Source organism: Chroicocephalus ridibundus, chromosome 8, assembly GCF_963924245.1.
Source record: "Chroicocephalus ridibundus chromosome 8, bChrRid1.1, whole genome shotgun sequence".
Taxonomy (NCBI): domain Eukaryota; kingdom Metazoa; phylum Chordata; class Aves; order Charadriiformes; family Laridae; genus Chroicocephalus; species Chroicocephalus ridibundus.
The window spans coordinates 55,720,129-55,747,981 of record NC_086291.1 but is presented as its reverse complement, the minus strand read 5'-3'; the positions used below and the strand labels follow the sequence as shown (position 1 = coordinate 55,747,981).

At 43.0% G+C, this 27,853-nt stretch overlaps 2 protein-coding genes across 5 annotated transcripts in view; one reads left to right on the top strand and one right to left on the bottom strand.

The window, feature by feature from the left end:
- The window catches only part of GPR146 (G protein-coupled receptor 146), a 50,837-nt gene extending 25,724 nt beyond the window's left edge, over nt 1-25,113 (top strand). The window contains exons 3-4 of one of the 3 annotated variants that reach the window (XR_010072308.1): nt 21,282-22,696; nt 23,300-25,113. Coding sequence is in view for 2 of the 3 variants with exons in the window: in XM_063344420.1 (XP_063200490.1) it covers nt 21,326-22,330 (1,005 nt within the window). In the remaining variant the exon portion in view is untranslated. Of the gene's footprint in view, nt 1-14,967; nt 18,631-21,281; nt 23,251-23,299 lie in introns of those variants that run through there. The other 2 variants (XM_063344421.1, XM_063344420.1) reach the window with 2 other exon arrangements.
- Nucleotides 1-27,853, bottom strand: part of C8H7orf50 (chromosome 8 C7orf50 homolog) — a 128,464-nt gene that overhangs the window by 59,455 nt on the left and 41,156 nt on the right. The window lies entirely within an intron of this gene.

Sequence of the window (27,853 nt, the reverse complement as noted above, 5' to 3'; positions counted from 1 at the left end):
AAAGGTCTGATCCCACTGGCCAGATAAAAAACATACAAAAACCTCCCTAAGCCTCCATGTAACAGAATTACAGAAAGGTCTTTTTTTGCATAAAGACCAACCTGATACTTCTCTGTATAGTTTTGAGCCCCCCAATACGGGAAAGCTGTCGATGAACTAGAGCAAGTTGAACGGAGGGACACCAGGATAGCCGGGGGCAGGAGCACGTGCCCCGTGATGAGGCTGAGGGAACTGGGCTTGCTCAGGCCGGAGAAGAGAAGGTTTTGGGTGGACCTAACAACCACCACGTTGCACCCACAAGAGGCTTATGGAGAAGACTGATTGAGGCTCTTTACAACGATGTATGGTGGGATAGAAAAAGACAATGTTGAAAAACAGTTAGATTCCAACATATACGAGAATTTTTTATTATCATTATTATTATTATTATTTTTATCAATAGGACAATCAAGTGTTGGAACAGGTTGTCCAGAGGCTGCACAGTCCCATCCTCAGGATTTTCAGGTTGGAAGGGACCTTGGGAGGTCATCTCACAGCCGATCCTGCTTTGGGCAGGAATTTGGCGAGATGACCTCCTGAGGTCCCTTCCAACCTGAATTATTCTATGATTGATTCAGTCCAGTAAAAAACAGTGAAGATTTTAAAGACCAGAAAGAGAATGCCTCTGGAATTTATTCGGACTGTCTTTTTATCCTTTCTTGCTATTATAATAATAGTGGTTTGCTAATACTGTGGTGCAATAATTTTTTTTAAATAATCTTAGAAAAACAGCTGTGGATAGCGTTTAACCTCAGACTCTCAATTTCTTAATTGAAATCTTAATTGAAATCTTCCACCGATGGCTGTAGCTTTGAAGCAAAGTTGAGACAGGAGAAAAGAGGGCAAATGAAGTTTTACCTTAATGAGTTTTGGACATGCAATGACAACAGCCATCAATAAACTTCATAGCGAAACACCTGTCTTACAGTTAAAAGGCTTCTTTTTTAAACTCCTTCAGCTGTCTTTCCCTGAATGCAGCCGGTAGCGACGCTAGGTCTAATCTGTTCTAGGGTGAAGTACCAGGGTCCTCTGATTGTCACGTTGGATTCTTTGTATCGCAGTATAAATTGGCCCCAGCAAGTACAAACGTCCTTAGAAACAGCAGGTATCAGTGACCCAAACAATATCCCAAATATTTTAAAGCTAGCAGTATAAACAAACCATGGAATAAGGGACACAGAAAGTTTCTAAATAAATAAATACACCAAAAAAAAACCATTTCAGAATGGGGTTCTGCCATTTCAGAATTTAAGTCTCCCTCCTAAAAGCACAACTACCCCCATTTAAATCAAGCCAAAGCTCTTTGCGCCATCCCGTCGTACCCCAAACTAGCTCAGTGAGCTCCGCAGGAGGTCGAAAGCAAATCAAGAGCAAATATATAGTTGATAGACACACTTTCTTTAAGAAAACCTTCTTTCTGTATTTCCCCTCTACACATAATTTTCAATAAGAATGTGTTCCCGGGGGCTGACAGCCGCAGGAGAAGCAGGCTACGCCACCAAGGAGGGATTCCAGTCAGACATCGCCATGCCAGCGTACTGCGTTTCATTTACAAACCTTTGATTTCTAAATGAATGGCAGTTCAAAGTACACATTAAACACAGCTACTTTTGCTCATGTATGTAGAGATTGTTAGAGATTAAGCCACTTTTTAATTAAAGACTTAAGCGGTGTCAGTTTGTGATACCCTTTGAATTCGGTTTACGCAGATACACGTTCCACGATCACGCGGCAGCGCACTTCAAATACAGGCAGAATCAAAGAGATCTTCCTGAACAAAGCGAAGGAAAGCTCCTTTGTGGGATGGTTTGAAGCTGGGTACTACTCATCTGTCTTATACAGAAAAATCATATATTTAGCTGGAAAAAGCATTCTAAAACACTTCAAAAATAAACAACAGCACCGCAACCAACCCGGCGAGACAGAACCCCCGGCCAGCCCAGGCCTATTAATTTCCGTGGGGTTTTGTTCTGCCTCTATCTATGCATCTGCCTGCCCAAAGTTAATTTGCAGTACCAAGGCCTAAACCAGATAATTTAAAAGCATTCTGGACTCAAATAGCCAGAGCTTTAAACACAGAAATGGAATTATTTCTAAGTAATTTTTCTCTCAGTGTCATACTTTAGAGCGACCGGAATATGAGAAGTACCCTGTTTCTCCACTATTCAAAGGTTCTTTATTTTCTTTTTTGAAAGGAAATGCAAAGATTAATTTAAAGCCATCTGATGAAAATACCTTAATATTTACCTTCGTATTTTGTTGTAATATATACTGAATTCAAGTGAAGTGATTTCAAAAATTATCCAGGATGCTTCTCATTTCAAGATGTTAAATATTGGCTCTTACAAATTTCCATTACACATTGTTTGACAATATTTGCTGCTCTGGACTACACGAACTGACTTTTAATTCTTACAGAGGTAACGATAATAAAGTTTGTAGAAGTTGGGCACAGGTGACATTTTAGAATTTCGTACTTATTACAAGGCTCCCCTTCCCAGGTCGTAAAGTTTAAGTGTAAAAAAATAGTTAGAACTGCTAAATGGACAAATTCTCTCCATCTTTTTTACCTATTGTATCATCAGCGCCAAAGCAAAGGGTGCTGCCCAGGAACAGGTACCCAGCTGGGACGCTGGGGGACGGACGCCAGAGCACGGCTGCAAAGGCAAAGGTTAACAGCAGCACGGGGTGATTAGCATGAAAGCACCGTTCCTGGAGCTTCACCTGATCCTAAAGGAAAGTCTGAGCACCCTTGTAAAGATCAGGTTTCCATTTTCAAACCATTTCTTCTACTTCTTTAATGTTAACAACACGAATATTGCATACAGAGAAATCCGAAAAATAAGAAGTAGTAGAAACCAAGATGCGTTGGACTGCTTCAGCAATAAGGTATAGATCCAGAGTAACCAAAAAGGCTTGAACCTCAAAATGGGCAACCGAGAGCTACGGCTGGCTCCTGAATTTTACCCGTTTTTTTGTCTGGAGACAGTGGGAGGCATCTCCCTTAGCCAGGAAGGACAAACTATCCAAGTCCGGTAGCATTCCTCGAGCAGCCCCGGCAGGCAGCGGTTATTGAGCAGAGGTCATTCAGCGGGTCTTTGTGCGGCTGCTCCAGCTCCAGCTGGATTTACTGGGAGCTGCTTATGTAACTAAGACAAAAGAAAATACCCGTTTCTGGGCTGTTTCCCTGCGCGAGCTGCGGGCTGCCTGAGGAAGGGGCAGAATTCGAAAGCAGTTTCCCTTCTCTTGCTCTTTTGGGCGTTTCTCTTTGAAGCGGCACCCGAAGCGGCTGCTCATTCCCCAGGGCTGTAGGTAGCCTTTAAAGCCGTACTTCCCACCCTGCCAGCTTAAGTACAAGAAACATACAATTAATTAAAGCAAGTTAGTGGTGTTATTATTTCAGCCTTTTATTTCCACTCGGTGTCAGACTCTAGGACACAAGTTCTCTTTGTAGTAGGATTTCAGACACTGGAGAAAATGCTGAACTTTAAAGGACTGCTGTGATATGGTTTGTGTAACACATGAACAATCTAAGCAAACCATTTAGCCATCGCTTAGAAGAAAAATTCCGTTTAAAATCTAGAAACAAAGAGTCGGACTCCACAAGGGCTCTAACTGCTTTGCAGTGTTACTGTGCTGTGTTTAACTGATGGTTTGTTTAACCCTTTGTTCTGACATACCTTTTTTTTTTAATAACTATTTTTTTTCCCTAAAAAGAAGAGTAAGCCTAAAATTAAATTTTATATGGAATGATTGCAAAGTAGACTGGCTAGGAAACCTGTTTGTTAACAGAGAAAGGCGCCATTTACCTGCCAGATGGCTGTAATGCAACAAAAAATGCATCTAATGCTGCTTATAATTAGTCCTGGCCAAACACCACGTTACTGGTTTCCAAATATTTTCCTGGTGTGGAATGTTTGTAAACCATCCTCTTGCACTGCTGCCAAACTCCAGGAACACTCTCCAGGACAGTTTTAGTCCTTAACTAAAAAAATATCCCCACATTATTAAGAATTATTATGAAGAAAAGCTTTCAGTGAATCTGTCCTATTGTGATGGCTCTCTCCCATTTCCACATAGCGTGTATGTTGTTTATTTTCATTCTTTGAGCACAGGATTTTATAGCCATAATTATCTCATTTTCTCATAGTACGAACAGTTCAATTTTTATTCATTGAGGTCAACATTTTTGTTGCAGTCTTCCTCTGTTTTTTTTTCCTTCCCTTTAAAACTTGATATTAACAACAAATACGATAGATTTATGCTATCCAAATACCCGTTGGGGTAGAGATTTATTAATAAATTGTATTTTCAAGTGAACATAGATCAAAAGTGGTGATAGTAAAATGGACAGCTGGGGAAATTATGTTTTAACTCCATTTCCATTCTCCACATCCGTTAAAAGAAAGTTTTTCAACTGCGCAACCTCATCTTAAAAAACATTTTTGTGCAGGGATTTTCACCAAAATCTGGGGGGCTTCAAGAAGAGATGTTCACTCAGGCAGATTTTAGAAGCTTGGAGCGCTTCATGGGCAGCTGGCGCTGAAATCCCGGCGCATGCAATCTTGCTGCTTTACATCCTCTCTAAAGGGCGGAAGGGCGGGAAGGCTGCATCCCAGCATTTGTTAAGGAAGAGAGTAAGGCCCTGGACTTTCTCCCTTCTTATACATCTCCTCTCCTGTTTCTGCTGGCCTGTAGTCTGCACAAACGGAGCCAGAGGGTTAAAGCCCTTCCTCCATCCCCACCACCCGGGGTCTGCAAAGGAAAGAGCTGCTGAAAGCCTGGTGACAGGAAAAGGTCAGGAGCAGTGTATTATATTCTGTATGTTTGGATTAGCCCACAATAGCTAAATAAACTGATTTAATGTCTAATGACATTTTCAAACAATACCTAATAAAATTATCCAAAGTATGCAGGGACAAAAGACGCACAGAGACGCCCCGGAACACGTCTCTCATCCATCCACACAAGCAATGACCTAACAGTGAATTTCAGCAGTTTGGCCATTCAAATTAGAGGTCAAACACAAAGGAGCCCAAGTTAAAAAAACCTACTGACTAGAAAAGACACAAACACTCCTGCCTTGCCCATTATTATCAGTCTCATTTGTACGCAACTCTCAGGTTTTGTCCTATGTTTTTAGCAGAGAAACACGCTTTGGAAACAGAATCACGGTCTTCTCAAAATGAATAAATAAAAGGCAGGCTACTGAAGCGCATCACAAGCTCTCCGTACTTTTGGAAAGCTTCTCTGAATTAGCTGGGTTAGCAGGTCTGAGGGATTTTCGCTAAAATCCACACCAGGCTCCTGAGTCACGTCAGCAGGGAAGGAGCTGGGACGGAGCCAGGTGCCATCGCTCCTCTCCCAGCCTGGTTCCCACCATTCCCGCCGGGATGGAGCCGGCACAAGGGAAATAACCTTGATGCCCCACTCTCAGCAGCAGGAATTCACTGCCAAGCCCCATACCGGGGTGCTCCTTTGCGCTCCAGGGGGAGACGGAGCTGGGAAGCGCAGCCCCAGGCGTCCCTCAGGGGTGGTGGCACATCCAGCCACCGCCGCCACCGGTGTCACCAGAGCCCGGCTGCCAGCCGCCGCCGGGGGAAGCTGGTTGGGTGTCTGGAAGCAGAGACGCCGGTTCCAAAGGCTGAGTGTGTCATTAATGGGGCTCCTACAATTCTGGTCGCCTTTTTAAAGTTTTCCAGCAAAGTTCTTACCACCTGAAATACTGTAGATTAAAGCAGATTAAAAAAAAATGAAAGGGACTAAAAGTTGTGCTCATACAAAAGGCAGTTCTAAAGCAACTAATCCCAAATTTGCAAATAAGTCTTGCTTACTTCAGCTGATTTGCACATTCCATTTCCTTTTTTTTTTTTTTTAAAGTAATTACCAAAGCATTTTCAGACGCGCTATGACCAAACAGGAACTTGCTGAATACTCACACTAAGACACAACACAGATAAACAGTCCTGACTGGATCCCATTAATATCACATCCTCCTTCTACGCTCCAAACAGCAGCACTGAAAAACAAGAAGACGTTATCAGTGGGGGTGGCTGCGTTCCGGGCAAGGAGCGAGGAGACCTTTGCCCACCCCGCAATCTCAGCACCACATACCATTTGTGCTCCTCTGAAAGCACCATCATTTCAGCTTGAGAGAAAAGTATACCGAGGAGTATTTCTGATCATCCTTTCATATGGACAACTGTTCTTTATAGGCAATTTATACGTGGGTAGCAAGGGCCCAAATGCACACCCACTACTTCATTAATGCCTCAGTGATGCTTCAACAAAACCACCGCAGCTCATAAAAATAATATCCTGGCAACCACAGTCCTAAATAACTACTTCTACTTTAACCTTGTGATTTGTTTAATCCAGCTAAAGCACCAACTCTACCTAAGTTACTGTATAGAGCACGCCCAATAGCTGAGCCTTTGAAATTCATTATATTGCTGAACAAAATTGAACAGGACTTACTAGTTTTTTGTCTTATTTGGCTTCTGTAAGTAAAAAATATTACCAGAACTGTCTGTCGGTTCGTATCAGATGTGTGCCGGAAACACCTGCATCTCAAACCTGTGGTGACATATTCATTTGAACCACTACAAATTATTCCGTGAACAGAAATCTGCGCTGCTCAAATACAACTTTCGCATTAAGAGTTACTTCCGATTAGCAACTTTAGGACTGGGTGTTAATTCCATGGAACCACCAGCAACAAGAACTGGATTTAGGGGAGGATGGGCAGGAAACTGCCCTATTTCATTCGGCGCATTAACCAAGCCAATAGCAGCAGTATTCATCTGAAAATTAAGTATTAGTAAGTATTAATGTGAAAATTAAACTCCCAGGGCTTCGGTGATCCCTGCTGCTAGCGGAGGTGAAGGCAAGGTGCGTTAGGTTACAGCTGCATTTCACACACGTTCCGGCCCCCGATCCACTGAACTTCTACCACGTGCACACAGAAACACGTGGCTTGTGTTTAAAGGCGTTTTAAGTATGGGCTAATTTTTGTGACGGGGCAGGTGACAGAAGAGGCCCCCCCTCCCCGAGGCTGGCACTTGCTCACTTCGCAATGAGCCAGAGGGAGAAAAAATAACTCATCGCAGTAAACCTCAAACAGCCTTTTTCACCGCTTTCATCCCGTCCTTGTGCCTGGCAGGGCCCAGGCTCCGCGCGCAGCCCCGTGGCTCTGCCATGAGAAACACCTGGGCGACTTCTACAAGTGAGGATATTGTTAAAATTTGGACCTTTTTGGTCAAAGCACCACAGTCTCCTCTGCCCCACAGTTACCCCGAGTTACTCCGGGCCATCAGCCCCACGTGACAGTTACACAGCGTAACTGTGTAGGGGATTACGTATCTTTACATTCAAAAAAGCCTCGGGAAAAGCGTGCTAGACAAATCCGAGCAGGATAACGTGAAAACTAAGAGACTGTGGGCACCGCAGACTGAAAGGAGTGCTGGGGTGGCCCCAAGCAGTCGCCTCTATAAAACCCCGGGAGCAGCAGACTCCAAGGAGCCACGTTATTACCCTCTGCTCTCCCCCGGGACCCAGGGAGTCCTGTTCCATCTCCCCAGCTCGGCATTTTTCTCCTGCAAAAAGCCTACAGGGTAAAGTTTATGAGGTCTAGATTTCAAAAGGAAAGCACACTTCACCTTAAAATCTATGCCCAACTGTCACTGATATTTTCTCTAATGTAAATCAGCACAGTTTGGGGGTTTTGCTCTCGTGTTTCAAAATATAAACCATACATAACGGCTTAACCAAACCAATGATAAGCATAAAATATTACAACGCCTAAAAAAAAAAAGGGAAAAAAGCATAATCCTGGGCTGCCCCACATTGTCTCCTCATAGAAACATTACTTCTGAGATTAAAGAAGTGCATGTTTATTTAACGGTTTGACCAATCCCCAACAACAGAGCGTTGAATGGAAAATGCTAACGTGGGACCTACAGAGAGAGCCACTATGATATAAAGATCGTAAATAGAGACTTGGGCTTTTTTCACTTTAATGTAAGCAGTAAAAGCTTAGCCAAAAGGAACAAAAAAATAACTGAACTAGGCAAATACTTCGATTGTAAATACTGGCAATCAAAACAGTTCCCAGGTGTTAACCTAGAGTCTCTCTTAGAGCCCTGTTGTGAAGTTTGAGCTGATAAGATACCGTAAGAATAAAAATAAGCAACTCATGGCATAAAATAAGAGAACACGTGTATATTAGATACACTGAAGAGAATACACATGCTACATACATGCCTAACACGAACGACAGAAATTCTTCATTCATTTTAGGGGTCAACTCCTTTTTGGTTGGCAAGTAAAAGCATATATTACACTTCACTGCTTTGGGAAGGAAGGAAAACACATAAATTAATTCTTCATTACAGTTTAAAAAGGCAAATTATTTAAGGAGTGTTTGTATTCAAGCTGAGTAGACAGAATCATGACATTACACGCTTTTTATTCAAATGGAAAGAATTTACATTTACCTACCATCTCATTAAAGTAGGATGATATAGCAGTAGCGTTTTCCTTACATGTTTTCTTTCTTTTAATTAAAATGTTCCTTTTGAATGCTTAAAATAATTCTGAGGTTTACAGTGAAGTATTTTTTAAAGCACACATTGGCTCTTTTTCAGGTCTAACATTGGTTACTGGCTAAACTCTCCAGGCTTTTGCTAAATAGCGTTGTTTCTCAAAGGTGGGAAGGGATGCGACTCCCGACAACCACAGCTGTGATGAGCAGCTCTAAAGAAATATCAGATTCTACTAATGTAGTATTTTGGCCAGTTTGGCTCATTTTGCTGCGGGTTTATTACTCTGTTAACGCGCACGGCTTTACAGAATAGCTACTCCTACGGTAAAAATTCTTCTCTTGTAGCAGAAAAACTCCCCAGGTTTGATGGCAGCCGCGATTTGTCTCCCGTTAAGTAGCCACACTGAAGGCTGAGCTGCTCTCGAGCCGCAGTGACGTCCTTCCCCAAAAAAGGCCCTTAAAAACGCTTTTCCCGATGCCGGACAGGGGGTGCAGAGCAGTCCCCTGGCAGGATCGAGACCCTGTTTTCGCAATGTCCCTCTGCGCCAGCGCAGCCCGGAGCTGAAGCTCAGCCCACTGCGTGTGTGTGTGCAGGGAAGTCCTACGTACGCAGAGCCGGTGCCACCACCGAGGGCGACGCAGCGGCGTCCCCGTGCCTTTGCTCAACTCTGCCATTGCTGACTCCTACTAGGAGCGGCTCAGCTCCCCGGGAAGAGGGTCTGACCTGATGGGCAAAACGCTTCTGCCCCACAGCGAGGGACCCCGAGGCAGCGCCTGCCAGGGGAGAGTTAAGGAGTTCACCTTTCCGATCGCTTTCGGGTTCCGACAGCCTAGAGACGATTTACACTAATGCCTATAAACCTTGGATCAGTGAAACTCAACAGCACCACGGTTAGAAAGCAATGTTCAGTGTTTAGGTAACAGTTCTTTAGGAAAAACATCACTGTCCAAATTGTTTTCATGCTACTACTTTTCTCTGGTTGCCCAACAGAAAGTTACAGCAGGCTCTTTCATACACCTACCGATTGTCACGCTCCTGTACATTAGGCTGGATCTCTCGTTTACTCTTTCTTTATCTATTGGGTATGTGCTTTTAAGTTTTTTATTAATTGCTCTAATATATGAGATCTCAGTGTTTCTGTGTATTAAATGTAGAAGTATAACAGTATAGCAGAGGAACTGATCAAAAGTTAATCTAATTAGTCTTTAATCAAGCAAAAAAGTTCTCAATGAAAGTGAGATACTTTGAATCTTCTATGCATAGCATAATAATAAAACACACAGCAAACCATACTGCAAAATATCACTGCAAAGCCGCTAAAAGCCACAGCAGTAACTAATTAACTAATTAATCACAATTAGTCTGCATTTTTGTTTCTATTATAAAAGAAGGTAAGCCAAAGGCAAGCTTCAAAACACCAAAAATTTCCTCATCGCTTTCAGGAGAAGCTTTGAATAAGCAGAATGACCGCTGTCCTTTCTAGCCTCCATACGCGTTTTTAGCGACGCTCATCACCACGATATTCGCAAACCTGGTTTCTACTGCACTTAGCAGAAGATCTACTTTCCTTCAGGGCTCCGGCAGCTGAACTTTGTGTCCTTTTTCTATAAACGCGAAAGCAGCATGAAAAGGCAGCACGCCACTTCTCATGGCAGCGTCACGTCCTTCACGTATTTGATGGGCCCCATCATTCAAGTCAAAGCAGCAGCCCGTGGATTTCAACAGAAGCCGGGCTGACTCCCAAACGATGAAAAAAAGTTAATCAAATGTCTGGTCAGAGTGATTCATGTGAACGTCTATGTTTGTGGTCTGCGCATCAGAATGATTCATTTCACCTTCTGCGTGCAGGAGCTGAACATCAGATAAGGGCTTATCAGAATATTCCGCCTATTTTCCACAACCGCTAAAATGCGTAATGCTCATTTAAGTGAAGACAGGCTGGTAGGCTCCAGTGACCTCCCTACCAACTGGGGCTCACTGGCGGTATGCACCCTGTGCCTGCGTGGGCTACGTAAAAACAACCCGTTATCAATCATTACTAAGAAACTGGCTCTGTGACAAGCTAATTACTGCTCAGGATTCCACCCTTTAGCACAGGAGGAAGCAGATACATAAAATAAACTTATAATCAAGGCTCCCTACAGCTCCTGCAGTAACAAAATCTGCTACAGAAGTCGTGCTTTCTTCCTGTGGTGGACAAGATTATTATAAATGTGTGTACTGGTGGAGGACTGCAAGATAACTTAAACAAATCTGTTTAAAAACAAAACCAAGAAACAAAACCCAACCCAGTAATTGCCGAATGGCATGTGAATTGATACACTGCTATTAGTAAGCACTAGTATTTATTTCAGCGTCATTTATTTGGCTGTAGTCCCAGGCATTTGTACAAATCCTAGCCAAGGCTTCCCAAAATACCAGGGACAGGAGACCGTGGGCTAACAGGTGGCAGAGGTGGCAAACTCGAGGTGGAACGTCACGTGTGTTTCTGTAACGGGAGTTTAAAGAGTCCTGCTGTACAGAGTCCTGCTTTACAGAGGTTCCGGAGTCCTTTGCAATTTCTTCCCCCAAAACTGCATCTGTTTTTTTGCCCTTGGAACCATTTCCCCAGCTTCATACTGATAAAACGGACCGATAAAACGACACCCGCTATGAATAACTGAGGAAGCATCCCTGTCCCCACGCCTGTGACAGTACGGCCGAGGACGCCCATCACCCAGCATCACACACCACCCAACGTCACACAACTGAAACCTGCCAAATGCTTTGCAAGCAGGAAGCATTAATGGTCATTTTTGGATGTGGGAGTTTGATGGAAGGGTCATTCCATACACATAGGTGCAATTAGGACCCTAATAAGAGAACCAGTAGACAATTTTGATGAATAAGGGGTAAAACCCCCTGTCACTGCTAAAGCGGCGTGGGGAGCAGCACAGGGCAGGCAATACCTGGACAAATCAGACCCCATTCATGTCGGAATGATGCCTCTTAATTAATTTCAAGCCCTGCGGTAAATGAAAACTCCTACTCCAAATCTTACAGTCTAACAATAGCCACCCGTAGATCAGCATTAAGATTGTGCTAGCCCTCCTGAAACGTTCAAGTAAAATATTTTATTCAGACATTATAAATGTAATGGTAAGATGCAATCAGTAAATATGAAAGTTCATCCAAGAGTCAGCTAGAAAATGGTATTTCCTTCACCAAGCGATAGAAATTAAAAGCCGCAGGAGTGTCAAGAACAAGATGTCTCAGACTTTTGCTGACAATTATCAGAAAGATATCTGTTTATCTCCAACGGATGTGACAAATTTTGAAGTCATTTCAGCCTCAGTGCAACCCTGCTGGGCGCCAATTTTCCCCTTCAAACTCCAAACACAAACCAGTTTTATACTCCTTCTTATAAATGTTAGCTGAGAGAGAACTATGTCAATATTTCTGCATTTACTGGAAAGCTGGTCCCTGCAGCCTGAGCCTGCTTCACAAGAGTTTCCTACCCAGGCAACACGACGGCTTGTTGATCCCTCCCCGGCTCAGCTTTCACTGAGGTTTCTAATAGGAAATGGCATTATATTATAGTTTCCAGGAAAACCACCATCTGTGCCTCCTGTCAGTCTTTGCAACTGGCAGCAAAACATCCGTGGGGAATGTTTTCGTACTGCCAAACTTCGGCGGCGTTCCCTGTCACAAGCGCTAAGCCTGGGTGAAGCCAACAAACAGCGGGTTAAGATAAAAGCTGCTCTTCCCACCCGGCCAGCGCGTCTACAGAGCCGCTCCAGCACCTCCGCCGCTCCCTGCCTGGGGTAAACGCAGGCTGCAATACCTAGAACAGGGATAACTGTCCCTGGGATAAACTCAGTCTGCAATAACTAGAATACAGATAACCTGCATGCGTTTCGATTGGCAAGAATCTGCCTTCTTTACTGGAGTGACGCTGGTTTACGTGGGCCAGAAGCACAATGGTCGGTCCATACACATCCCTTACCTGGGACCCGAGCAACTCCAGAATGCTGGAAACGCGGAGATCCAGCCACGTGCTGTCTCCTAAGAGGTGCAAATGATCGGTTTGCACCTGTGATCTAAACAAAGAAATTAGCTAAACAAAGAAATCGACAATAAAACTGTCATGTAATTTTGTATTTTCTCAAATATTAAAAAGGCCTCAGCAGAAAATTTTAAATCCGTCTCCAAGATCTGATGATCTTTACCCAAAAGAAGGAACGGATGTGTTTCATGAATGTGAAACATTTTTTCCCCAAAACCAGTCTCAACTGACTTGTTCTTTTACAGTTTAACTGTCTGTAGATACTGGGGGGGAAAACCCCTATAGTTAAACATTGATGATTATCATATCAGAAGGATCCTTGAATGAAATCGCCCACACAGTGTATTCAATTCCTTAAGTCAGGAAAAATGAACAAAATACTTTCATGCTTTGTCCCACTGGTTTTTGTACCTACTGCGTAAACGTCCTAAGTGCCAGCTACTCTGAACATCAGCATCGTGACAGTAAGATGCTTTCCGAAGGTGCCTGTAATCCTTGTTAGATCCATGGAGCTGAAGTGTTTCATATCAAAAGAAACTGCAACTTCCATTCAGTTTTAAATTAAATGAAAATATTTGCTGTAGTTCCTGGGCTGGTGCGCTCTCGCAAGAAACTGAAATTGTATGTTTTAATTAAGTCTGTGGGTTTCTGTGGCTCACCAGTTACAAGCACAGTGGAAATTCTGCCACAGGTTAGATTGTCTAAAAGACTCTTTCACTGATCCACTTAAAGAACTGAATATACAGAGCTACTTTCAGTCATCTCGATAATGAATTTTATTGAAGTTTGTTGCCACTTAGTTTTAAAGTCGGATAGCTGCATCAAACTCAGCTTCCAGTGCTCTGGAAACACGGAGCAGGAACTGCAGCAGAACCAATTGGCTGGTCGTGGTCAACACCCCGAACGGGGCCGTCTACTCTGCTGATGCTTAAAAGCTGTCACTTCTCCTATTCCAGTTATTCCACTTCATAAAATCCAGAACTGGAAACATCTTACGAAGCCTATTTTCTAATACTACATCATTCTAATGATTCCCGTTATTTAATACACCATAAGTTACTGGAAGGGAATATGAATACTAGGAAAATTACAGGGGGTTGTTTTGCATGTAACTCAGTTTTTTAAGTATTACCTAGTGGATATTCCGGCATCTCAAAATTGTATCTCATTTCAGATACCCAGGCAGCTAAGGCTTGCAGACAGGTAACCGTGGTGTAAATTCATACCCTATCTTTAGAACTGCACAAAAATCAGATATTTCACTTTTTGCAGTAATAAAACCTTACGCCACAGCACATCTTTGATGTTTTAAAAGCCAGACTGTTCGAGAAAGGTGAATCCTTTCTCGCTGCAGGTAAATGTTAGAAAAGAAAAGAAAAGTCAGGTTTTCCATGGAGAGGCTCTTGGGGGATCCAGCGCTGAAGCCGGGTCAGGAAGAGGTGGAGCAGGAGAGCAGTGGCACTCAGCTGCCGCTGGGCCACAGAGCGTAGGGAATGATCCCACGCAGAGCCCCCGCCAGCGGCGAGGAGGGCACGGCCACCCGCGACCCACCCCTGGGAAAAGGAGCGTTTACCTGGGGCGGCAGATGCGGGCGGCACAGAGCATCTGTGTCTGAACATGGAACTCCTTCCACACAAATCTTTTAATGCCGGGCTGTCTCCTCTCCACAGAACTTGGTCTCCCCGGTTTGCAGATAAATTTTATTTGCCTCTTCTACCGCATAGTACTTGGTTATTACAACCTCCCAGACCACCGCCGCTGCCTACCAGATACAATGCTCTCTTAAAAACACCCTTTGGCAGGTTTTTATTATGATTTCCAGAGTAGCTGATCTTTTTGTCTTACTTTCTTGGAGTAGATTATCTGTTCTCATAAGCCTTAAGCTGCTTAAAAATTGAGGGGGAGAAAGAGAAAAGAAAAACAATACTGCTTTCCGTTTCTGATGGGCACACACGTTGTTTTGGGCAATCTATAAAGTCTGAAGGCAGAAGAAGTTCTTCAGTTCTAACCTAACATACAGAAGATGCACATCTCGAAAAACGGTTGCCATAACCTAAAATCAAGTTTTCGTCTCTTTCTTGCAAACCAAAGGAGCATCTGAACTGATTTGTGGATGCTTACTGATCCGAGACAGCAATTTGCAGAGACTTACTTCTGACACGGCCTCACACGAACTCGGATTCCAAGAGATGAACAATCAAAATAGAAACAGAGTGTGCAGCTGACATTCTTAACAGTTTTATATTATATGGAATTTTATGTCTGTGTGTATATATATATATATATATATAAAATGGAATAATGTAAACAAAAGGTTAAACCAGAAAAAAGCACATCTCTAGTAGGTTGCCAAGAGGCCAGGGGCAGTAGGCAGATCATGACGGCAGAAGTGGGACGGGAATGCCCAGGCAGCAGCTCTGCAGATGATTTACCCCAAGGATGGTGCTTATAGAAGGAAAGAACAAGCAAGTGACAGCGGCTGCCAATAAAAAAAGGTCACTTAGCAAGTGAGAGAGGGGCCCACGGGAAGGAGTTGAGTTTCGAAGTGCTCTGAAGACAACAAATATTCAGAATTTCTGGAAAAGCAGCGAGTGAGCAATCTCAAAGGCTGGCCAAAGCAAGATGTGAAGACTGATTTCAGGAGCATGAGTATCTCCGTACTCAGTTCCACGTGTGACAGAAATACACCCTGGTAGTTTTTGAGAATTCAATTTTTACTGTTGACTCAACACGCCTAAGATGTCCCACGGGGAAGTAAGAGAGAAGTAAGAAGTGAAAGAGTCTCATACTCGGAAGCCCTGCGATAAGCCTGACATGCCACCGTCTATGTGTCATATGAGCAAATGACGATGGGAGGTGCAGCGTTAGCTGTAATGGAGTCATCAGGGAGAGATAAAGAGGAAAATAAGGGCTGGGTAGATGTGAAAAATAAGTTTAAAAAAAAAAAACAAACAGGGGGAACTGTACGTAAGCATTTATGGCTGGACAGAAGGAACGCTTAAGGAGTAACACTGGACCAAGGGGAGGCAATAAGCTGTAAAACCGGGACCTCCCAGCAGAATCAGGCAGGAGTAGGCAATAGCTGGATGGCATCAAAGGGCTTTTTAAAAATTCTTTATTATTGTTATGCTGCTACTAAAGCAAGTTCATACTGCAGGGCCGGGTTTAGAAAACCAAAAGCTGAGCCTCAGGACGAGGGTGAAAGCAGGGGCAGCAGGAGCCCCGCAGCTCACTTGCCAACTCCTGCTCTTGCTTTTCCATTTCTGCTTTTTTAAAACATCCGAGACAGGGTTATATCCAACGCTACTTTATACATCAGTTATTCTTGTAATTCAGTCGTGGCTCCTTTCACGTTATATGGCGCTGAATTAACTACATTATAAAATGGAACCGATATAAATTATAACCATACCACCTGTCAAACTGGTCAATGATTGCACCACAACGGCAGAAATGATAGGGTTGGAAGGGGCCTGTTTTTCAGCCCAGCACCCAGTATCAAGCAGGATTTTCTTCTCCACTAATGCTAAAAGCATTTTATCTGAGCTGTATCATTATATTACAAACAGCAGCGGCTGCACAAGGAAAGTACATTCTGAAACCCACTTGCCTGCACTGCTGCATTTTTTTCCCCTCACATCCAACCTGGGCAATCTAGTTTTACTTTTCTGTGTATCCAGCCAAATATACTGTTAATCCCCACGGTATGTATATAAGCTAGTAAGCCGAAAAACATGTCCTGTTGCCCAGCCCACGAGGTAGCAGCAGTGTGACCCTGCATTCTCTCGCACTCGAGAGCTCAGAGCGTTCCCCTTCAGGTACAACTCACTGCAGGTAGGCTGTTTTCCAGAAATACCAATCATCTGTCATTTAAAGTTTTCATAATTAATCCATAAGTAATATTTAGCGTGTCACTTTCAAAAAGCATCTTTAAAACCCCGATGAGTAGCTGACAATCCACCAAGTCCTGGTCGACGCAGCACTTCTGGCCAAACTCCCCAGTTTAGAGACTCACCTAATTGGCAAGAGCTTTATTAGCTACATATGGTTTATAATGATATTACAGCTTGTGAAAACACATATTGAGAGATTAGATAGTCTAGATAAGAGCTATTTCACATATAGACAGTACCAGAGAAGTAGATAAATCATTTATTGGCTAAACAAAAATTCTGCAGAGCAAGAGACGGTGCTACAGCTCGATAAAGGTTTGGGGTTTTTTAAGTCAAATAAAACAATCAGAGCATAGAATGGTCACGCTTGGAACAGTTAACCGACCTGCTCTGCAACTTAGTGCTGCGTTATGAATGAAAATGGCTGTAAAAACCTGGCTGCAGCTATGGGCTGTGTAATGCAACTAAGCAGCACTTCATTTATTCTCATTTAAGTTCATTTTATGCATCTTTTCTAAAATAATCTTTGCCAACAAGCGGTCTTAGCTTTTTGTGCTGTAGCACTGGAAGAAGTTTTCCTTAAGTATTTCACGCAAATTTGTATCTAAAGAAAACCACCTCCAACTTTTGTGACGTGTAAAGAAATTGGCTTTCGGCCAAGCGTCAGAACTCTGAAAGTACTTCTACCCCAACACCTTTCCTGCTTCCCCGTTTCCCCACGGAACTTCCCAGGATTAAAGTCCTTCTCGAGTTTTTTTCCTAAAGACTCGATGCCACAGCTTGGAACACACAGGTACCCACAGCACACACGCAATTCTACCCCTGGGCTATGTACCAAATAGGAATTTTCTGCCATTTGGGAGTTGCAGTGATTTTACAGTATTTATAATGAATTGATAACTACAAACCAAGCAGCACAGACCTTGCGTAAAAAAAACCAACCTGCAGTCTGATAGAGTAACTCAGCCCAAACTGAGTAGCCATTTGTAGCATTTCTCTGGTATTTATTCCATCAACACCTCCTTAATTTTTAATTAAGAGATTTTTCTTTGGTGCTTATTTGCTACAGAATAACACCTCAGAATCTCTAAATATAAGACAAATTATTTCACAAAAGCACGGCAGCTCTCAGTTTTGGTTGTCAGCATCAGATAAAAACATACTTTGAAGGTAATAACTTTAGTTCATTAGTCTGAGGAGTTTCCATATAAACAGCAGAACCACCACAGTACAAAATTCAGCATGTGATAAATGATCAGCCTACAGTTCGAGAAATTACGAATTGTAAAGGTGTAGAGAATATACAGTCACATCCATTAATTGTGAGTGACACGCAAATACTCTCAGAGCAATCGTCTTTTCAGCTTTTCAAGAAAGGGAACAGAATGGAATCCCGAAAACCACCACAAAATGAGGCTTGCGTCGTGATGCCTTTTCACAACGCCAAAACAATCTCCAAAGTAAAACGCTCAGAAACTTTTCCTCCTAGCACGTTACAGACTAGCTCACCTTCGCACGCAGCACGAGCACCCGCGCGCTTCCTAGTACAGTAATTTTTAAGTACTGGTTGTTTAGGACGTACGGCCTATAAAAATGAAACCTCAGAGCTACATACTCTCACCCCAGGTTAAAAATAACCCCCCCCCCGCCCGCGCTCTCCACCGAGAGCCGCTGACTGCGCTGGCAGGGAATGGAGCTGCCTCTCCGGCGTCCCGGGAGAGCCCCGGCGCGGATGACAGACACCACCATAACAAACCCGCGTGCTCCCAAGCAGCCCGTGTATTTTAAGTAGTAAATCTGAAAGCCAGAGACCGAACCCAGCTGGCTCCGGAGCTCGCTCCCCTCCAGCGAGGGCGGCTGTAACGCGGGGAAGGGAGGAGCCTGCGCCGGCCACAAACTTGGGACTCTCTGGGAGAGGAAAAACAAGTGCGGGGCGGGCAGGGCAGCACACACGGCACGGCACGGCACGGCACGCTGCCCCGCCGCCCAGCACCATGTTCTCCGGCAGAAACAAGCCAGGGCTTTGGAGCCGGCGTCGTGCCTGGGAAACGCGGCTCAGCCGAGGCGCGGGGGTCCGGCTGCGCCGGGGGATGTAAAACGCGAACTGGAGGTAGGAAGGAGGGTGGGCAGCGAGGCTGGGCCGGGGGAAAGGCAGGCTGGGAGCGAGCGGCGGTTAAACCCTCTGCGGTTTAAGTCCTGACTTTGATTTTCCGTGGATCGAGGCGAGAGCAGCCCGCAGCGGGGAGGCGATGGGAGGGCTGTCGGGGCGCCGCAAAGCAGGGGCGCAGCCTTCCCCGCGCCCCGGCGGGACGGGGTCGGGTTAGACCGGGGGACTCAAACTGCCGCATCCGAAGCATCGTGAGGACGTACCCGCAGACGGTCCCTGAAAACAGAACTGCCTTTGAAATGACAGAAGACAGGGCTGGGTAAGAAAGGCGGAGCTGGGCCCCTCCAGCGCAGCCCAGGGGGTCGGTGCCTCCGCAGGTGAGCGACCATTAAACACGGGCGATTTCTACGTTAGTGGCAAAAGTACCTCCATCGGGTAGTTTAGAAATCATCAGCAAAACCTCTTCAGAAAATACTTTCATTTTGGATTTTATTTTTGCCCCTTTCAGAGGTAAGTGTTGTAATTTCCTAAGGTTACTATGTAACACAATGAATTGCCTCCCATTTCTAGCATTAAAATAGAATTGCCTTATTTAACCGCATTTAGAGGCCATAAAGAAAAAAGGGGTAATTACTAAAAATACTTGTGAAACCAGACATGCCCCTGCTCTACAGAATGTAAAGCGAGGTGGCACAGCCTGTTGATCTGAGACAATATCCAGGCAGGTATAACGCGGCTGATGTAATTCAGTCTGGAGCAGTCAAAGGTGCACGCTGAGGGATAACCCTACATAATGGAACGAGGTGATTGTACCCGTGCCTGTGCTTACTCACCCCTGCGCTCACTGTAATGTATATATTTGCAATATCTAGTTCCAGTCTGCTGCTCTGCTTCAATCAAGTCGTAGCAGTTCACTGAGATGTAATTTCGGTTGCCTTCAACTGTGCAAAACAGCCTTTTTTTTTTTTTTCTTAAAGAAAACCCCAACAACCTTTCTTAAAAACTTAAAACAACAGATGCTTCCTGAAAATAAAAAAAATGGGGTGTTCTCAGTGCTCAAAAATAGTATGAGGACTGAAAGACAACATAAAGCTATAATACTTTCTACACATATGCAATACTACACCTAAAGAACTGATTTGAAACAAAAAAGTAGAAGGTTTTTTTCCACAAAGGTGAAAGAAAGCTTTGAAAGCAACAGAACTGTATCTCGCACTACTGCCACAGCAGTCGCTTATCTGAGGAAATCCAACACAGGACAGTGGAATAAAAATTTGTCTGCCCAGATAAAATTACTGTATTTTTAGCCTGTTATCTGGCGCACGAAACAACTGCAACGGGAAATAAAAAAATGGCAGTTGGCGTGATTCTGGAACAAATTCTGTCCTGTGGCTGACAGGTCGAAGGATTAGCGCTGGGGCGACACAGCCACACACCTTCGTACGCTTACAAACCCCGCGGTGTGTAATTTCGCCACCCGGTTCACGGAGTACAGCATGTTGTCCAGTAACATTCATTTTGGTTGCACAATGTTTGTTGTGGATTGAATTAAATCTTGTTCTCTCTCTGGAAAGAATGCAGGTACGTGTACTAGTACTTATGTGCTGAAAGGGGAGCAGACAAACAACGCCACGTACCTGGCGGTGTCGGGGTGCACGGGACATGGGAAATCACCGGCTGCACTGTCCCAGAAATGGGCTGGCAGGAAAAAAAAAAAAATCACCATCCCTGTCAGGCTGGGGATGTTCTGAGCTGCACTTCAGAGATTATTTCTTATTTCTGCATTTTTGGAAAGAGGCTTTTCATGACTGCTTTGAAGTTCACTGATTTCAGTTGAAATGTTACCTCTCTAATGACGATAAAGCAAAGCGAGCGGGACAACAACTCCTGATACCAGCATACTCTTTAAAGAATTCAAGCTATTTTGAGAGGAAAAGATAGCTAATTCTTGCCTTTTTGGAAAGTCAGGCTGCCCTGATATTAGGTTCCCTAGACTACAGAGGTCCATTGTTTTTTCAGAACTAAACGGTTATAGGTTGGATGTCTGAATACAAACTGACCTATAAAAAAAACCAAACCTTCATCTCATTTCCCAGTTTCCTCTAGTCTGTCGGTTTTATCAGTGATCCAGTATTCATCCACTGTATTGGATGTGCCCCCTAAGAAACTATCTGCTCAAGAGGGAGCTTATTTAACACCTTAGAGAACTCTCTTCTCCATCTTTTTGCTAAGATTTCTGCTTCAGCTTCCAGCCTTCAATTCTTCAGCAACTACCCTGATATGTTATTAGCTATATAAGAGGAACTGTTCAATCATTTCAAAAAACTTCGTACTAATCTTCATGTATATTACATCAGTACTTAAAGATATGCAGTTCATGATTTACTTCTGTTGAGTGTCCTGTATCAACTCATTTGCCACTAATTTCATTTAAATTAAAACTTCAGAACGTTTACCAGTCTCATGAAATTTTGAGGCACAGGTGACTTTCTTCTAGACTAAGAAGATCAAAATGCATTTCAGTCACTGACCTTAAACTGATCAGTTATGTGAAGTGTACAATGTCTACCTGTAACATGTTTTCTTCGTACTACATTGCATTTCACTTACAATATAATATTTCAACAATACTTTTTCTATTTCTCTCTCTGTAGAAAAGCTGGTAAGCAGCGGAGAAGAGACACCAGCTAAAATCACTATGTGGAGCTGTGAAACCTTGAACAACAGTACGGGGAGCAGCGAGGACCAGCATCTCTGCCATGACTTCCACCTTGTGCTTTCCGTCTTTTCCCTACTCTACCTCATCATATGCTTCCCAGTCGGGCTGTGTTACAACGGCTTGCTGGTCCTAGTTAACCTCTACAACAAAGCCACCATGACTATGCCAGATGTTTACTTCGTCAACATTGCCATCGCTGGTCTCATCATCAACGCTCTGGCACCGATGTACCTTCTAGGGCTTGCCAATACAAAATGGGCCATCTGGAATTCCAACAATGAAGTTTATATTACTTTACTTATTTTATTCAACGTCTCCTCTTTGGTTACCATGTACTCTACTACGTTGCTCAGTCTGGACTACTACATAGAACGTGCTCTACCTAGAACTTACATGTCAAGCGTGTACAACACCAAGCACGTTTGTGGATTCATATGGGGTGGTGCCATGCTCACAAGTTTTTCATCTCTCCTGTTCTACGTCTGCAATCACGTATCCACTAAAATCATCGAGTGTTCCAAGATGCAGAACAAAGAAGCAGCAGATGCCATCATGGTCTTTATCGGGTACGTCGTACCAGCTATCGCTGTACTGTATGCACTTATATTAATCTTGCGAATACGCAAAGAGGCGACACCACTGGATCAAGACACTGGACGATTAGATCCATCGGTGCACAGGCTTTTGATTGCCACAGTCTGTACACAGTTCACCTTATGGACACCCTACTATGTTATTCTCTTGGTAAGCACATTTACTAACGCACAAGGAAGAATCGCAGATGAAAATTACCGCCGAATATTACATTTTACCAAGATTTTGTCAAAATTCTTGGCTTTCTCGAGCAGCTTTGTAATGCCTCTGCTCTACAGATATATTAACAAAAACTTTCCCAACAAATTACGACGTTTGCTTAAAAAGATACACTGTGGGAATCAAGGGTGTTCTCACGAACGCACGGTAGTACAGCAAGTGATGACATAGGTGTGAAACCCCCCCGGGTGCCCAGTCCCTGCAGGACTTCGCGTCCCAGCGCTGGGACGGTGACAGCATGGCCATGGCACTCCACTCGGAGGCGATACTGGGAGCCCCAACCCAGCGGCTGGAAGGAGCGTTCCATTACAGTTAAATGAAACAGTCTTAATTTTCAAATAGTTAGTTGTTTGCTGAAGTCTTGTGAGACTCGGGTCCCCCTGCTGCAATACCTGGGACAGCCGACACTTTCAGTGCACTGAACTGCTTTTAAAGCATGAACTCTGTCGTTCTAATATTCCCGTCTGAAGAACTCACTAAGCAGTTTATTGAAGTCTTGACTGAAGACACAGCACCTTGTATCTTGTATAGGAAAAGGTATTGCCTTATTTTCTGTACAAAGAAGTAACAGTGCTTTCCTTGATGAAGTAAATAGTATTTTTCGATGAAGATTATATAGATGATCTTTGCTAGAGATCACATTATCCAATTATACATGCCTGAGTAGTAAATGTTAATTATAAATTAAATTATTTAATTTCTTTCTCCATCACTGAATCCCCTCTAAAAGAAGCCTAATTTACCGTTTTCCGAAATTATTTTCTCGCACAAACTAACCTAAGTTTTAACGTTTATGGTAAAGTGATTATTTTTTTTCTAGATATAACAATTAACAAAAATGTGTTTTATTTTTCCAGTGCTTTGTTTGCATCCTAAAACATTTCAAGAATTCAGAAATATTTATTAACTAATTCTAAGGGAACTGAGAGATGTTTGTTCCGCGTATTAAAATGAAGGACACGGTGGTTTACAAAGTTAAATCAAAATTTAACTAGTAAAGAATGTCTGGCTAAGTGTTATGGTCCACATATGTTCATGTAACAAGAGTAATTATCTTAAAAATAAATATGTTTATGATTAACATTTTGTACTTTCAAGAGATATGTTTGCAACAAATAAATTAAAGTCTCTTTAATCTAGGGCATCACTGGAGGTTTGGAAACCATACAAAATCCTTCTATCCATACAAGATTTTAAAATGGGAGCAATATATAGGCATCCCAGTCAGCATCAGCTTTTTGCTGACCTCTCAGAACTGGAGTGCCTCCCAATGGGATTCCTGAAGATGCAATAAATAGGTAGTTTCTGTATTTCACAGTGGGGATGAAGAAATCCAACCCAGCTTGCCAGATTTTACTGACCATCTGAAATACAATGAGAAACACAAACATGCTGCAGGAAGCAAGTGACGTTACCCACAACAGCAGAGTAGGAAGCACCGACCCCAAACCGACCTGTTCCCGGGCTGCTGTCGCGTTATTCACGCCAGAGGGGCGGAGAAGTTAAACTGAGATTCTCCCCACAGGTTCGGGGGCAGCAAGACATCTTTGTCACCCCCCCTGCACCACGGCAGAATCACTTCATTGCTTCATCTGTCACAACACATCTCAAATTCCACATCACTTCATTCCAAAAAATGTGGCTTTTCAAGCCTCTGGTATGGAAAAAAACACGGAGCGAACCCAGAATTGAGCCTTTTCCATCACTTACAGCACAATCTCGTCTGCTAATTGGTCCTAATTTGTCAGGATAGAGATACGCTGAAGTTCTAAGTGGGAAGCAGGGGAGGAACAGCCTCTTAGATCTTGTTCTTTCTCTTCAACGTTATTCAAGTAATTTCGTCTCATAGCCAGCTTCGCCTGTCTTCATACACAAGCATCGCAAAGTTGTCAACATTCTGGTGGAAGACTCTGCATTAATCTTCACTTTTTTAATAGCTTTTCATAGGTTATTGAATTTCTTTTAACCCTTAAACCCTATAGAGTAAAAAAACCTATTTCTACGGCCTTTCTCTACCTGAAAACTACATCAATTTACTTCATAGTTTTAGCCTGCTGATGAAAACCATGTTAAGGATTCAAGCCTTTCTTTATCACTGTGTCTGATTCACACAGTAATTTATAGTGCCTCTGTGCTGACACGATACCGGCTGCTTTGGCAAACCACTGGGTTCATTGGTTGGGGTTTTTTTCCCCTTAACTTGAGAGGTTTTCTATGAATTTCTACCCATCTTGAGCTTTCAAGCATACTTCCACACGGGAGTGCTTAAGACAGAAATCTTTCCTCACAACTGTCAAACAAACAGGCTCCTCATCCCTTCCCAGGAAAACGAGGTTTCCTAATGCACCACATTAAATACCTCATGTAAAATCTGTTAAAGAAATCCCGTCCCATTATGCAGGAAAAATTCCAGCAGGGAGGAACTGGCTTATCTGGTGTGAATAGAGGCCCGCAGAGCTGGGACCCTGCCAGGACGGTGTGGCTCGACAGGCAGCACTAAGGGCAATTTTAACTCCATTGTTGCTCCTTTACTTCCCCTTCCCCGAAGGGATCTGACTGGCTGCCTCTAACAGGATGCACGCGTTGATTCCTCTTCCTTTCTCTCCTGTTAAATTCCCGGTTTCAGACCACGGCTCTTTTATCATTTACCTTTTTCTCTTGTCTTTTCCCCTTCTCCGCGCTATTTATTTAATTTTCATTTTGCTCCCCTGTTCCTATCCATGCTTGGTCTTGTACACGTGGTACCGTTCACCGCTCGCCTTTACTTCATTGCACCGACTCCTTTCCAATGACCCAAATCTCATTCAACAATTTGACATTACAAATGGATTTCCGTAATAAAATGGAAGCTGCTATTTAAGAGATGGAGAAAGAACAAGTTTTTAGATAACTTATCCTGAATTTTGATTTTTTTCCTGATCTTTTTTATTGCAGCAGAGTTAAGTATGTTCATGTGTATCCTTGATGATACACTAAATGTGATGGCAATTACAAAGAACTTTCATAATTTAATGGACAAGACTGATACCCACTCAACTTTTTTTAAGAGTTAATTTGATCTATTAGTTGCCTCAAAGAAACTGTGCCATGGAGCTGCCTGTTCTCTTAAGGAAATTCTGAACTTAATTACAGCACCCTCCCATGGTATGTCTTAAAAAACAGTATCCCAAAAAAGCGAGAACTTTGCCATATTTATTTTTAAAAAAAGTAGATGAGCAAGTGCAGTGAAATACTTCAGGAAATACCTGGTATCATAAATATGAACAAATCTTTAATACACAAAGTTCTCAAGAATGGGGCCTTTCCATTTCACGTACCTGAAGGTTTCTGATGAGCGTAAATAGGCGCTTATCTATTTCACATTTAAATAAATATGAATAAAATAGTGTATATATGCAAGATAAAAATCAGCCTACTGATGTAAAAAGAATTTGCAAAGAATTTATTAAATTATTTTTTCCTCAAAGTGTATCATTTAAATGTAAACCTCGGAACAGTAAGGTGTGTACTGTATGTTTCTGTCCGTATGTACTGTATACTAGAAAGTAAGCACTAGTTAAGTGCCACTATTAACAGTGTTATTTTCTCACAAAATTAAATTTAATATTTGAGTTGATCTGTGGCTTGTAACTCTCTTGCTGAACGGTCAATTAAGTCAAATCAATGAACTAATAAAAACGTTGCTTTCTGCTTAAATTACGAACATCGGTAGCTGCAGACAGGTCCGTGTTGACGAACCCAGCAGAGGTCCCAGTTTCTAAAGTCTTCATCTGAGAATCAAATTAAGCTGGTCTCTGAAGACCTAATTTCAGTTAATGAAGGAAAGTGATCAACCCCTAGAAAATTTCTGGTTCTACTACAGCGAAGAGACATGGCCTTCAATATTCTGTCAAAATACTCTAGAAATGGGCTTTCTGCAACGCTTCACAAAGGAACTACTGACTCATAAATTCTCAATAAAAAGTGTTGAAGTGTGTCTGGTCAGGAAGATGTGTGATTTTCTTTTTTTAAGCCTTCCTAATAAAAACCTGTTAGGGACAAGGTTAAACTCATGTTGCTTCCCTGAACGAAAACACAACAAATTGCATGACTGGGATGTCAAATGGTCAGATTTTCCAGGCCGTTTTGACATCATTAAAATCTCACTGTAGCATGAAGTTAGCTGGGAGTGAGAGCAAAAAGGGCCACAGCCCCCAACTCTTTTCAGCATGAGGAATCCTGCAGCTCACAGGAGAGCGTGACACTGCACCCCAGGAATGCGGGGTGGTGAGGAACGCGCACAGCCACCGCGTCCTTGTCACTTCCTCTCCTCTGTGCTGCCACAAACGAGATCTCGGACATCAGCTCCCTGCAGAAACGCTCCTGGTTCCCACAACAACGGAACAGGACAACCCATACCTTGGCAGCCCGAAGAAAATTTAGCTTTAAGAATATAACGTGCCTCATAATCCATTTATTGCAGTAACCACTGCATACAACCAAAAGATCACTCTCCATGGATCAGTTAGCGTACCCCACATATATGAAAATATTTTCCTGGCTGTACTTTCAAAATTAGTTAATGTTACCTTTAAATTTTCTGTAAAGCGTAGGAAGACAGCAAGTAGAAGCAAACTCTATTCAAAATGGTTATGGGTGAATTCCATAAAGAAAAAAAACCACCTTAGTCCAAGGCACTTCTAAGTGTTGAGTCTCACTGAGAAATAAATTAAAATGGCAACTGTGAAAGTGGAAGTTGCAATATTAGATCGTTTAGTTAAAGCCTAGTAGCTGACAAGATGCCCTTACTTCCATACAATGGTTTAAGGAGTATTTTCTGTTACTCTAATTGGAGAGCCAGCGTCTCTAAACAGAGTGGTGATTTTCTGATACTTCAACTCCTCAGGGCTTTAAGATATAACCATTATACATAAAAAGGCTGTTTCATCTGGATTAGTAAAGTTCCTTTTACACAACATAGACTTGAAGGATCTTAAATGCTAGTTAAGAAGCAGCAAGTAGTGAGCCTACAGGTTTGCAAAGGGTGAACTTCTTACTGCAAATTTTTATGCAACTTTTTACTTGCATAAATGCAAGTAAAAAAAAAAAAAAAAAAAAAAAAAGAGTTGATCGGGTACAACCAATTCAATAGCTATACACTCATACGAACCAGGCCAACAGGGCACCAGAATCTGCCCTTTTCATGGAATGGTTTGGCTTGGAAGGGACCTTAAAGCCCACCCAGTGGCACCCCCTGCCCTGGGCAGGGACACCTCCCACCAGCCCAGGTTGCTCCAAGCCCCGGCCAACCTGGCCTTGAACCCCTCCAGGGATGGGGCAGCCACAGCTTCTCTGGGCAACTCTTTTCTGTCAATATAAAGAGATTTCACTGAAGACAACCACATTTTGGAGCAGTCGCTGAAAATATGCATTTAACTATCATATAATGGGAACCTTGGGGCCTATTTTCCTAAGAAAATACGACACCTCTACCAGGAAACTCAAAGGGAAGTAACACTTTTTTTTTTTTAAAAAAAAACTAAGATTCAATTAAATTGTGTTTGTGCTATGGATACGTATGTAGCTAAACCCCCGTTTATCATTGCTCATTAAAAATGAAAGCAGTGCAGCGCTGGAGACCTTCTCGTGAGCTTCACTGCAGCGGCTCAGGGCCGGTAAAGAGAAAAGCAAAGCAGGAGCGGGGCGAGCGCCGCG